This window comes from Ooceraea biroi, chromosome 9 (assembly GCF_003672135.1).
Source record: "Ooceraea biroi isolate clonal line C1 chromosome 9, Obir_v5.4, whole genome shotgun sequence".
Taxonomy (NCBI): Eukaryota; Metazoa; Arthropoda; class Insecta; order Hymenoptera; family Formicidae; genus Ooceraea; species Ooceraea biroi.
This window is the reverse complement of record NC_039514.1, coordinates 12,508,418-12,521,727: the sequence shown is the minus strand read 5'-3', so window position 1 is coordinate 12,521,727 and position 13,310 is coordinate 12,508,418. Positions and strand designations below refer to the sequence as shown.

At 46.0% G+C, this 13,310-nt stretch overlaps 1 protein-coding gene across 5 annotated transcripts in view; it reads right to left on the bottom strand.

The window, feature by feature from the left end:
- Positions 1 to 2,416: 2,416 nt before the first annotated feature.
- Positions 2,417 to 13,310, bottom strand: part of LOC105279517 (zinc finger homeobox protein 3) — a 137,722-nt gene continuing 126,828 nt past the window's right edge. The window contains exon 5 of one of the 5 annotated variants that reach the window (XM_011339350.3): positions 2,417 to 9,487. In XM_011339350.3, coding sequence (XP_011337652.2) covers positions 8,781 to 9,487 — 707 coding nt within the window. In that variant the 3' untranslated portion in view covers positions 2,417 to 8,780. The remainder of the gene's footprint in view (positions 9,488 to 13,310) is intronic. The other 4 variants (XM_011339351.3, XM_026972446.1, XM_011339353.3 and 1 more) reach the window with 4 other exon arrangements.

The window sequence follows — 13,310 nt, the reverse complement described above, 5'->3', positions numbered from 1 at the left end:
TCGAGAACGAGACGAGTCGGGCGACCCGGGCGACTCTCCTCCATTTCCCTTCCCTTCTTTCTAGTTCCGCCGTAATCTTTCTCTGACACGAGGAGGGTATCCACGATGCCGCCGTTACGTCATACGCATACACTCTGTGTATCGCGAGCGGGCGTGCTCTTTGCACTGGCTCGAGTTTCCCGCAGGGTGTGATCTGACTGCGGAAGTGTATCATCTTCGGCTCTACGAGTGAACAATCTAACGTTTTCTTCATCTATTTGCGCTCGACAGGCAAGGTTCGATACGGAAATGTGAATCTTGGAAGTTAGAGATTAGCAATTGTTACAGTCGAATAACGCGATTTTATGTTTAAAGAGAAAGAAAGAGAAAGAGATAGATACGAAGAATATTATTAATTAAGAGATAGATATGAGGAATATTATTAATAAAGAAACTTGAAGATTTGAACTTTATCGCTCAACGCACACATATGTACACGTATGTACTATCTTAATTTTTTTAAAATTACCTCTTGATTATAAATTCAGTTACGAATATAAAAATTCGTTTTAGATTTTCATAATTAAATTTATTTACTGTGATACAAACCTTTGACGATAGTGGTGTAGATACTACGATTGTGTGAAGTGTAGTAAAAAAATTTATCAAGTGCTATTGATACTTATACTTACCGTAACGGCTTCCATTGAAATAAATTTCTTCATCTTGCCAAAAAATGTATAATGAAAGAACAAGAATTTCGATCCAATTTCTTCAGAAGCAGGCAAAACAGCTGAAGCAGCAAACGTTGTCATCATCGAAGAACTCGAAGAAATGAATACGCAGAAATATCGACTTTTTAATAAACTAACGTTTAATATTAGATAAATATTAATTATTAGATTTAATAATAGAATAAATCCAAATTTAATTCTTCCGCTTTTTTTATTGGAGTTTTGAGAATTGGGTAATCTTGCAACGTACCGAAGGACAACAAAAGGATGAAATAATAAAGTGCTTTCGAATATATCCTACAGACCAACGATGGCGATGGTGCTGAATGCAATCTCTGAAGTTATTTAATCGCAACTTATGTATAATGCTTGTAAAATTTAATGGGTTAATGATACCTGTAAGAAATTTGTATTGTCATTTACATACGTTTGCGATAAACAGGACGTACGTGATAATCGTACGAAATAATTTACAAATGCTAATCGTGCATCGCGTCGAGCGACACGAGCATAATTCGCGATTGAAAATGTCGCAGTCGAGTCGTTGTCGGTGCCGCTGATGATAAGCGAGTTTATCACGCGACATTGATTCTTCAAGCGAGCGTGTTTCGCGTCTCTATGCAAATTGCGGGTGAACTAATACTCGTCACCCGGAAATGGGCTACCTTGCGAACCGGAAATAAAATTAAATCCAGCGTGATAGAATGGCCAGTACCGCTTGACAGCTCGCGCATCCGCGAGTCAATATCCGCGGTCGAACGCTAATCAGATTTTCAGTAGCGTTGTTACATGATTATATAATTGTTTTAGAAATTATTTATGAGTTTATAAGTTTTATCTTTTGATTTTTAATTTTATTACTATCAAAGTGCATTTTTCTAAACAATTTGTAAATTGTCTCAAAATATTTGACACTTAAGATATTATATTTTTATAAAAATTAAGATAACACACGAAAACCATATGTATTCCATTTGTCACTTTTAACTATTCCAATTTTCCCAATTTTGCTTTATTTAAACTCTATAAAAAAATGATATCAAGGGAACAATAATGAAGTCTTTATTTCATAGACCAAAAATTTTTAAGTAAAGCTCGCCAGAATGAAGGTAAAGTTAAGCCAAGAGACTTTAGTCCTGGATGACGCATTAAAGAACCAAGCATTATTTTCCTCGTAATCTTCTTCATCTTCTTTCTCCATCCTCCACCCATAATGCCGCCCTTATTCGCCTTCTAAGCGACTTCTCCTGACGTGAAGGTAATGCTGCTGAGACGACGTGTTATCGTCTGCGTATCGATCACACTGCTTGAAGCCGAAAGTTGGACACTTAAGTTCAAAGGATTTTCTGCCTCATGTAAGGAACTCTTTCACTTACAAGACTAACATCAGTGAGAGGTGGATAAATAAAGTGATAGAAAAGGAAAGTAGGATAAAGAGAGTCATTCAAGTCATTTGTTGCAAAAGCGTGCTTCTATAAATTGAATATGCGTCGTCTATGCATATCGTGGAGTCACGAATAGATATGAATAATATGTATGGAGGTCTATACTGCTCTTTATCTTTGGTCTTCAAGGAAGAAAAAGGGGTTCGGATAATTCTGCAATAGTCGCAGACTGCATGTATATAGTCGGTGCATATATATATACATATACTATACGCGTATGGTATGTGTATATATTCAATAATATATAATATCACCGTGTTCTTCATCATCATCATTATATTTACTGGTATAATTAATTACTCGCTTAGATATGAAACCTAATAGGAACATGATTGCACCGTGCCCGTTTTTTCCGCACGATGTTGGCGCCTCCGATTGCGGCTCTGCCGTCGCCCTCCCGTTCCGCCCGCGTCATCAGACTCGATTGAGCGCGCGTTTTCGCGCGTGTACCATCTCTTCCTGCACGCTCGCGCTTCATCTGCATCTCCCGCCTGGTGCGTGTACAGGTACCAGTGTCCGTCGCCGTCGTCATCGTTGTCGTAATCTGTCATAGTTCGGTGTCGCAGCGTGCGTGTACGCGCGTCGATGTGTCGTTCCGCGCGCGCGTACATCTCCTCGCGGTCGTCGCGGAATGCGCGATACGACTCGCGACACCGTGGATGGATAATGAAAAGTCTACATGCGGGAACGCGTGTATTTGTGGATCTCGGTGCGGTGACCGAGCGAGAACGCGGACTCGCTCTACTCATTCCCCCCTCGATGATCGATCGTGTAAAATCGATACCCTCTCGCGAACCCTCTCTGTGGGTGACGGGCCGAGTTAAACAGGGGAGGTTCGATGAAATGAGTCCGTGTGAACTCGCCCGACCGACTAGGACCGAAGATGCGGCGTCGTGACACGTATACTTACTTAACGTGAAATACGGATAAAAAAAAACGTGTCTACTCGCGGAGGAACGGCGCGCTGCATAACTTTCCCACTGCGGTAAAATTCGCGGCTCGTCTTTTCCTCGCGACGGTACACGCACGGTGTGTCTTTTCTCTTGCGTCCCTTCGGAGAAGCGCGAAACATGCTCGCAGTCCCCAGTCGATCGATTTTGACGCGTGTCAGTGTCATTCTCGCGCCAGTGCCTTTGTTCCTCGCAAAGTTTTCAAGCCTGTCGTATTTGTCGCCCTCTTGACGCCTCCGCGTTTTACAAAAAGATTCCGGCGAGAGGCGCGAAAAGGGGCGCGGTGTCCGTCTTCGTCCATCCAAGGAGCGTCCGAATGATGAAACTTCGCTTCTCGATCTCGTACCGATCGCGTGCCGAGCCGGGATGCGCGGCGCCAACATCATCGGGATTGCCCGGGCCGGCGTTTCGGGTGTGCCGCGCCTTCGGTAGGTGTGAACCCACGCGAGGCTCACGGTGCCCCATAGTGAGTACATATAGATATACACATGGCAATCTCTCACAAGAATTAGTCGCTATCGTTATCAATATCCATTATTAATTAATAGTCAATCAAATACCGCTCTCGAACAGATCCGCAGATCAATCGGCAATAATGACATAATAATAATAATAGTAATGTGACAACGCAATAATAATGACAATAATAATGACAATAATAATAATAATATTAATAATGTGATAATAGTGATAATAGCAATGATTGCAATAATAGTCACAATGTAGCAATCCAGCCGATCTCAATAAAGTTAATAATAAATAGACACGTTCAACGCATTCTTCGTAGAAACTCAACGAGATTACAAAAATGAAAAAACTCCGACGTCGCCGTAGCCCCCTTTCCGTCGCTCGTGTGCGGCGGTCGCGCACCGACGCAATATTCCGGTTTATATTTCGCTCGTCGAGCATGATACGAGCTGCGGTCAATGTCGCCGGGTGTGTATCGAGTAATAGCAAGCTCGCTCCACGTCCCGACCATCTCTTCCCTCTTCCGCGCCAAGCGAAAAAAAGCCGCGCCAGCGAAAGGTTCCCCGTAAAAATGCCGTCGTGCTGATCGTCCGCGATCGATTGCGCCGCGTCCGCGGGAAGAGACAGTAGGGTCGATCGCATCGACCGAACTATCGATCGCGCGGTAACGGACGCCCGCGACGGAGAAACGACGTCGGCGTCGTCGGCCGCGCATTAATTCCTTCGCAACGCAGTAATATTTTTTTATATATATGTATATAGCATTCGTTTCTCGTCATCTCGTTCTCATCATCGTTAGCTCTCATCATCACTCCATTACATAATCCGCGCACGCTTATCACTCACTCATTGTTGATTTTTAGGAACAGCTAGCGAGGTTCGGTTACTCTATCACGCAATCTCCCGTACTCGAAACTCAAAACGCCAAAACCGACGCGCCGGTTTTGCGTACACGCGCACGTACGTAGCCGCGTTTTGAGAGTCACGCTCGTATGCGATGTGTAGCTCCGAGTTCATACGCAAAATTCGATCATAGTGTTGTGTGTACATGTATGTATGTATGTATATATATATATATATATATATATATATATATATGTATGTAGATAGGTGTTCACTCGTGTGTCCGTTCGTTCCTGTTGTGTGTCTCTGCGTGTAACTTGATTAGCGTTAACGAATATGAATACGATCCTCACGACGACACGCCGCCATCCTCCGTCTCTCGCGTGCGAATTTGAAAAACTAGGATATCGCGGTAGGATACCATCGAAGCGCGTCTTCTTGTGCGTTCAGGTGCAGTTACGTTCGTACGCGTCGTTACATAGGAAACGCGGCGAAGGGAAAAATGAGTGTCGCTTCGTTCTCGCAGTCTTGAGCGTCCCGGCTTTACGCCGCGACGCCTTTTGGAACATCTTGCCTCGTGCTAGTGGTAGTGATAAGAGTATCGTCTGCGATGATAATCTTGAAGACAATACGGACTCGCGATTCCGCGACGATCGCCTTACTTAACTTCACGGGCTCCAGACGCAACCCGTCAATTGTTACATTTTGCGAGGTATCGGTTCACGTGAAAAGAGATTCCGCGCTCTGATTTTCCCGGTACGTCCTGTAAAGGTGGATCGTGCCGGTCCGGAAAGACGATCGGCTGAGAATTTCGATATTAGCGATTCGATTGTTCTTGGGTGTTCTTGGTAGTTGCACGTGTCGGGGATATATGTGTTTCGTCTCTGTGTGCGTGCGTGTGTATGTGTGTGTCGTGTACTTTTGGGACATGTACGTGTGTTAAATGTACGCTAGTATTCAACGCTGTAACGTTTATATAGATAATAATCAATACATGACCACATACATGTAAATATAATATCGTAATCTATAATCATAATAATAATAATAATTCAAATATAATATTAATAATCGTCGTTTTTTCACCAACGTTACGTTAGAAAAAGCATTTTTTGCAGACAGGAACCTCGAGTTGCTTAGTACCTTAGAAATAGTTATTACTTCGCGTTTCGTTTGATCATGACCACGTGTTTGACCCTTCCTCTCGAAACTCAAAATCTCACTCTCCCGCCTTCTCCGAGCTTTTAACCCTTTCCCTCTCCCTTATCCAGTATGTTTTCCTACTCGGTGTCCCTCGTACATTCGCGACAGCCTTGTTTCTTCCGCACAGACCCCCCGTATACCTTTTTCTTTAGTCTAATGATTCGCGTAAATTCTCAAGACCGTGGCTCGGCAAAACACCGCGATTTTCCTCCTTTTTCTTTTTTTGCACTTCCGGTGGCACTTCCGGTATTTCGTAGCTTCGCATACGCGCCGCACATTGTACGCGCGAACTTTCGTTTCTTTATGAACGCGAGGAATACGACGTACGTACGCGTGTACAGACACGTCACCGTTCCGGATAGTACCCGCGAGGATTCTAGTACGTCACAACATCATATATATATATTTATATATGTATATATATATATATATTTATCTACTTAAATATATATATATTTTTTCTTATTTATTCACTTCATTCTCATTTATTTATATATATATATATACTTTTTTCTGTATATATACTTATATATGTGTGAGTGAAAATGTGTTTGTGTGTCCTGTATGCCGTCTTTATTAAGACGTGCAAGTACCCCCTCCCCCCATTCCCTATATTCTGTAGTTTAATCGTAATTTATCCGTAACCCTTATCAGCTAATAGTGAATTCTTTGTCGTTCTCGATTTTACAAGATCCTTCTCCTGTCGTCGATCGAGAGGGCGGCAATCCTCTCCCTCTTATCCCTTCCTCAACCTGCGATCCGGGACGATGCCTGTGTCTCTAAACCTTTTTTCCTGTGGACGCGCGTGAAATGACTTTCTTTTCCTCGTTTTCAATTTGTAGTTTTAGAATTCTGAATTTTGCGCAGCTTTTGACGTCTCGAATTTTACACGGTAATATTTGGCTGCCACCTGTCCGAGAAACAGTCTGTTTACGGCTGCGTTACGTCTACGCGCTTGTGCGGTCTCAGTAGTTCTGAATTGTAAATCTTCCGCATGAATTTTTGCTTTATCTGCGTGAAATCCTCGCTCGACACGGAGAAGAGAGAGGTCGGAGAACAGAGAAGTCAGTTTTGTCCCTTCGACGGTAGTACCGGGTCATCCCCCGGGTCATCCCCCGAGCGTCGATATACGCTGATCAGTTGTTCGATCATCGGGCGTTGCTTAGCGATAATCGTTATAGCTACCGACAGCTCTCTAATACCTATCGTTATTACTATCATTATTATTACTAGTTTCTCTCTCTCTTTCTCATTATCATTATTATTACTTATTAATATTATTAATATTATTATTATTATTAACGTTAGTACTAATCACTTGTGTTTAGCGTTAATAAATATAATTTATTAAATATAGGAACCATGTTTGTGGGTCTTGCTTGCTCGTTCGTGCACGCGAATCGTGTCGACAACGGGCACGGACCGGGGATTTATTACCACCCTATACACCGTCGTTCTCTCTTCCGTCCGCCATTCTGTTCAGTTTCTTTTCCTTTTTTATCAAATTACGGGAAATAAAGAATGTTAGAAAAACGTACGTGCCGAGCTCGGTTGTATGTGTTTATATTGTGCACGCCTGTTGTGTGTGTGTGTGTGTGTGTGTGTGGATTTATACAAGTGTGTAAAAAAGTGGCAGAGAAAAGGTATATGTGTACGTGTGTGTATATATATTCCTCTTATGAAATATTCTCTTTTCTTCTTTTCTTAAATTTCCTTTCGTTCTTTCGTCGCTTTCCCGAGCATCGCGGATATCTCTGTCTGGTTCGCGACAAGTACGAAGCACACGTTGACGTTAATTCTCTTTTCTTTTCTTTAACGATCGCCGTCGAAGTCGCTGAACGATTCGCGCATACACACATACATACACGCACACGCACACGCATACGCACTGATCCGTGGAAAGCCACATGCACACGCGCGTCAAAACGAGAAAGAGAGTGATAGAGAGAGACAGTCAGATATTTCCATATATATATATACGTGTGTGTATATATATATGTATATATATAGATGTATGTATATATATATATGAATATGTACGTACGTATTCGTAACGATGGCGGCGTTTCTAGTTTCGCGCGCCGCGCACCACCTACCCTACTTGCGCCACATCTAAGCAGCATCCGCTCGTTTCTTCTCTTCTCTCTTTTCTTAGTATATAACTCTGCTTTAAATCTTTATTATTACTTTACATAGGAACGTTTAAGTTAGCCCACCTCGACGCGCGTCACACGACGCACTCGCCCTCCGGAACTCGCCGTACTCTCATCTCCCCTGTAAATGTACCGCGCGCATCGCTCCGAGACACGCGCCCAAGATCGGCTTGATCCGATCGAATCGCTGACTGATCGGCCGACCGACCGACCGACCGACCGACCGATCGACCGACCAACAGACCGATCGACCGGTCGTTAGCTGACCGGTAAGAAGGATTTCTCGATCACGTTCGTTCGATCGTTCCTCGGGCGATTCCACCCAGACGTCTTCGTCGAGTCTCTCTCTCTCTCACTGTCCTTTGCCACCCTTCTTCTCATTTCCGCGTTATTTATTTAATTTTTTTTTCTTTCGTGCTACGAGAGGAACTTTGGAGAGCGCGCAGCTTCACGGCGCGCGCTGCGCGGGATTCGCGTTACAAAAATAATAGGCGAATCGGGGGGGCCGGGGGCCAGGGGGTCAGGGGGGGCAGGGAGGCGGTGTAGTGGGCGGTGGTGCGCGTCACTAGTAGATGCACGAACGACAAAATGATGTGACAGGATCGACGATCGTCGCATGTTCGATCGCGATCGGTCCACCGTCCGCGGCGGGGGTAAGTGATACCTCGTATCTGCCTTTTTCTCCTGCCCCCCTCCCACCGCTACGGGACAGATGCTCCCGACGAGGTGCTTCACCAAGGTGCGCGCCCGTGCTTCCCGTTCATCGCCAGTTAGGAACATTGGCTCGTCCACTGCGACGTCCTCTGGTTCGACCTTCTCCAAGCGACGCCCATCGATATCTCTCTCTCTCTCTCTGTCTCTTTCTTTCTCTCTTGCCCTCTTCCGTTCTCCTTTGGTGTCTTCCTCCTGCTCCTCCCTCTTCAGCTCGTTGGCGCCCTTGCGCACATTTTTCCTGGTCTCTAAGAGAGACGGTAGATTAACCCCCGGGGCACAGTCCAATGACGCTTAACGCGCTCCGGCGAGGGCGGCAACTTCCTGTACCAGCTTTTGTCGTTTGGCGTCGGGACCATTGTTGTTGTCCTGACCGGCCCTTTCGCCGGCCTGTGGCTGACCAGTACTTTCGGCAGCCGCGCGTGCCGCCAATAGAGTGATCTGGTTGACGACGTCCTCCATCTCGTCGGTGAGCGGATTTGTCTCCTCGCCAGATTGCGCGCCGCCGTCCGCAAATTGCTGTTGCTGTTGCTGTTGCTGTTGACGCTCCTGGACAGCCTCATGGCGCGCGCGGTGCTGTAGCGTCTCGGCATGGCGACGCCACCCGCTCAGGGTGTTGTAGACGCGCGTCGGGACACCGGACTCGCACAGCGAACAGGCGTAGCGCGTCTGCACGAGGCGCAGGGCGCCGCGACGCTGCTGATTGCCCAGGTAGCAGGAGCGTTGGTGTGCCAGCAATGTCGACTCTTGCGGATACGCACGGCCGCAACGACGGCACACGAAACACAGCTCGGTTTCCACTTCGCGACAATATTGCGGCATCCCGTTCTCATTGGAGCCGCACGTCGGGCCCGGCAAGCATACCGTCTCCAGACCAGGGTTCGGGTTCTGTTGCAAGAACGCTTGCATCAGAGTCTGCGGCACCTGCACCTGCGCGCCACCCTCCACGTGCAGCGACATCAGACTGCTCCCCAGTAGATCGCTCAAGTCCGCAGCCGCTACTGAAAGCAAATCATCATTGGTTCTCGTTAGAACGGAACTCGTACGAATTCGCGATGCAACATTTAGCTCCGATCCAGCTCTGGAAATAGAAAATAATTGCGGATGTATAGTTTGGATGACTTGGGTTTCTGCAATTACTTTCTGTTTCCAAAACTCAAGTGTGATAAGGAGTTCGCTAGGATAAAAACAACAAAGTGATAAGACTCCTCGAGGTAATTCCGGAAGCAGATCTCTAAAATTCGATGTATTGATTGTCCGTGTGTCAACGTTATATCAATATTTAATGGATAAAATAAACAATTTCTACGCGTGCGATCAATGTTTCGATTGATAGCGTCAATTCCGTTATTTTACAGATGTATGTAAAGATCTGAAGAACTTCACAATTATAGTGGACTTTCTCAGAATCCGTCTGTGAAATTACGCTGAACGCCACGATTGGCATAATGTAATAGAATCTCCTAAAAAGACTGCACACAGGAAAACTTATCTCCGCTTTCTTTACAACATCCCGGTGCGAGATGGCACATTCGTGCGTAATTGATTTGCGCAAATTTAGTTGTCATAATAGCATCACCGGCATAATCGGGGGAGAATTTATGCGGAACCTGTTTTTGCCCGCGCGAGACAGGTAAATTGGTAGTTATTAGCTGGCCCGCGGGCCGATGCGCATTGACGGGATAATTCCTGCGGCCGTCTCGAGAGGCCTGGAGGACCCGATAGGATCCGAACGTCCACCGCGCGGACCCACGATGCCTCGGCAAGGTGATCAATTCCAATCTCGGGATCATGTGCTCTGCGCGGAACGAGGTTGCTCTCCCACCCACTCCTCCGCCGTCTTTTCTTTCTTTTCCATAGAAACGTCCTTCGGACGCGTGGCAGGAAAACGCGGTAAAAGCGCGGACCAAGTGCGATCGGCGGTCTAATCGGGCCCCTGATGCGATCCGCGAGGGGACCAAGAGGAGGACGCGGTGCGGCGACACCGTGCCGACGTCGATTAGGTGGGTTGACAGGTTTACGCAGTGACGCGCACGGTTATATCGCGCGTATCGTGTATCGGATGAGGAGTCGTTACGAGGCAGGAAGTGTTAATGATACCCCTGCTCATTCGCTGGACTCTCGGCTGTAATTATCAGAGCTGGTGGGGCTTGAGGAAGACGAGGAGAGCGGCGGGGGATGATAGCTTTCTCTCCTTCTCCCTTCCTCGCTCTCTTTCTCTCCCGTTCCTCCGGTTTGTCTCTCAACGTCGGCGTGGAATTGATAGCTATTAGACGGCCGGACCGGAGTACCAGGGTCCCGGTTCGCGCCCGGTTCGCGCCCGGTTCCGTCCTCTCCTTGTCGTCTAATGAGAACCCCTGACGCACGCACGGCACAATCCACTGTTTGACTAACACTTCTCTCTTTCTCCTCAGCTCTCTCTCTCTCTTTCTCTTGATTCTCTCGCTTCTTCGTCCTGGCGTATCTCGCGCTCGCGTGGATTATGGTTTACCTCGATCGGGCGAGCAAATAATCCGCGTTTTTATGTTCCGCCATCGAAAGGGCCCTTCTCGGAAAGAGGAGGCACGGCCGTGCAGTAAAGAAGGGAGAAAAGTGTTACGGATAAATGGGGGATTAGCGCAACAACATTGGCCACGGTGTATAGTTCTGGTCGCTCTTCTGCTCCCCTTATGGCTCCGTGGCGTCCGCGGGAATGTGGCAAATTCATTACCGGGGCCCACAGGCTCGCACGTCCGCGATATCGGAGGCAGTTCGCTCTTCTTGTTTGATATAATCGGCTGAATAATGACCGGCCGGCACACTCGTGTCGCAAATAATACTCGCGCAACACCGTGGCGGACGCGCGAGATGAGCATTATCGTGGAATTAGAATATCATTACGCACTTGAGCGAAAGCCGAAAATCACGAGTCATTGCACAAATTTAATCTAATCCGCAGCGAAACTGCAAAACCTCTCTCATTCATTACGCGAGATTTCCTGGCTCGCTTCCTTTTCTAATAAAATGCTCAGCCTTCGAAGTTGATAACATCTGGGTACTGCTTATCACTATCGTACTTATCGCCATGTATCATACAACTTAGTGTGCATCTTGAGAAAGTATTCTATTACGACTAAAAATTATTGATTTGCTAAAATTATTGCTATATCATGCTAAATTCATTCTTGCAAGGGAGCTGAGCGCTACCGATGATTTTCTGACGGAACCCATGCGAAATCATAGTTTGACTAAAATTCTTTCAAGCTGGAATCACTGTAGTCCGATTCCGCGTAAATCACGACCGAGGATCAATAAACGGTCGCGTTTTTTTCAATTATATTTCCGTTGAGTGCAACCTCGTACGATATATTCGTCCAGAGGAAACGAGAGAAAGAGAGGAACGTTGCTCAACGAACGTGATCTCTTCGGCCGATAGACCTCTTCCTTCCAAGGTCGTCTTCGTGGGCCCTCCGCCGCGCGCGGGCGCGAGTCATAAACGAAGATATATATATATAATATAATAAGAAAGATCGTTAAGAGAGTGACGCGTAGCGTCGCAGCCGGATGGTCCGTGTGATACCCTTGAAACAATCGAAACGTCCGAGGAGAGGTGTTATTACTCTTAATGAGGACTGGTTATTCCTTTGAGTGGCTTTGATTCGCGTCCTCCCTTCCGTCCTCTGGCACCTCCTCGGCGATCAACCAAACAGAAAGCCTGCATGCATGCTTGCATGTGTGAATACGCACGCACGCGTGCAATGCGGAGACGTAACGCACCCGTTTGCTCGGCCGCCTCTACACGCGCATCACTTTCGTCTCTCGTCTTCTCTCGGTGGGGCTCATTTGCGTACGGATTGAGATAGTAGTGCCTCGGTGCCGTCCCGATGTGTGTTTCGTTTAAATGTGTGAACGCGCGCGCGCGCGCGATTCTGATTGCCGACCGCTCCCAAGTCCCCAGTGATCGTCATCGCGACGGGACTCTCATTATTTAATTTCAGCGTGGCAATATGCTTTAATCCTTTGCGCTGGGAATTATTCTGACCGTGATACTTAATAGAGCGCATTTTTATATGCCACTCAATACGTGCGAAACTTCTCCAAGTCGAAACGGGCTTTCGTGTATTTACAATGAGTTGAAAATGCTTTTTATTTAAACATAGTTCATTAATTTTGTGTGTATATATAGCTACTGTGTTTATATCCCCATTTAACGAAATTTGTTTTAATTAATTTTGAGCTCTTATATTGTAAATATAGTTTGCACTATCTAAAATTCATTTAATCATATAATTATAGTAGTCATTTGCGAAAGATGCGCGAGTGCTATATAAAAAATATTTCAATATTTATATTGTTACAAATTAAATAGATATATATCCTGCCTCAGTAGCCATAAAATTAGTTTCAATCAGGCTTATTTATTTTTCAGAAATTGATTAAACAGGTCGGATTATTGCAGATTTGAGAAGCCTTGCCACGTGTGAGAACCGCTGACTTTAAGATTGCCGCGACACATGCTGGAAATTTGTTCGACGGGAATTTACGAGCGAGTTTCCGTGTCAGACCCAATACCATGGGGTCTCTTGGTAAATAGGTATAGCACTGTATATCCTAGCGGCCATAAACTTGCATTCGTGGATCGGCGAACAGAATAATCGAGAACGTCGTTAGTTAGCGCGTTCAAGAATTTTAACGGGTGTTCAGGAGGTGCGCTTGGAAAAACGCAATTCGTCATGCGTTTCGCTGTCACCGTTCGAAGTGGCACGTGATTCGATGACGGTCATTGATTCATTGATCGTACGGAGAACCGATGCCGGAACTATTTTACAAACCTTGCAAATCATG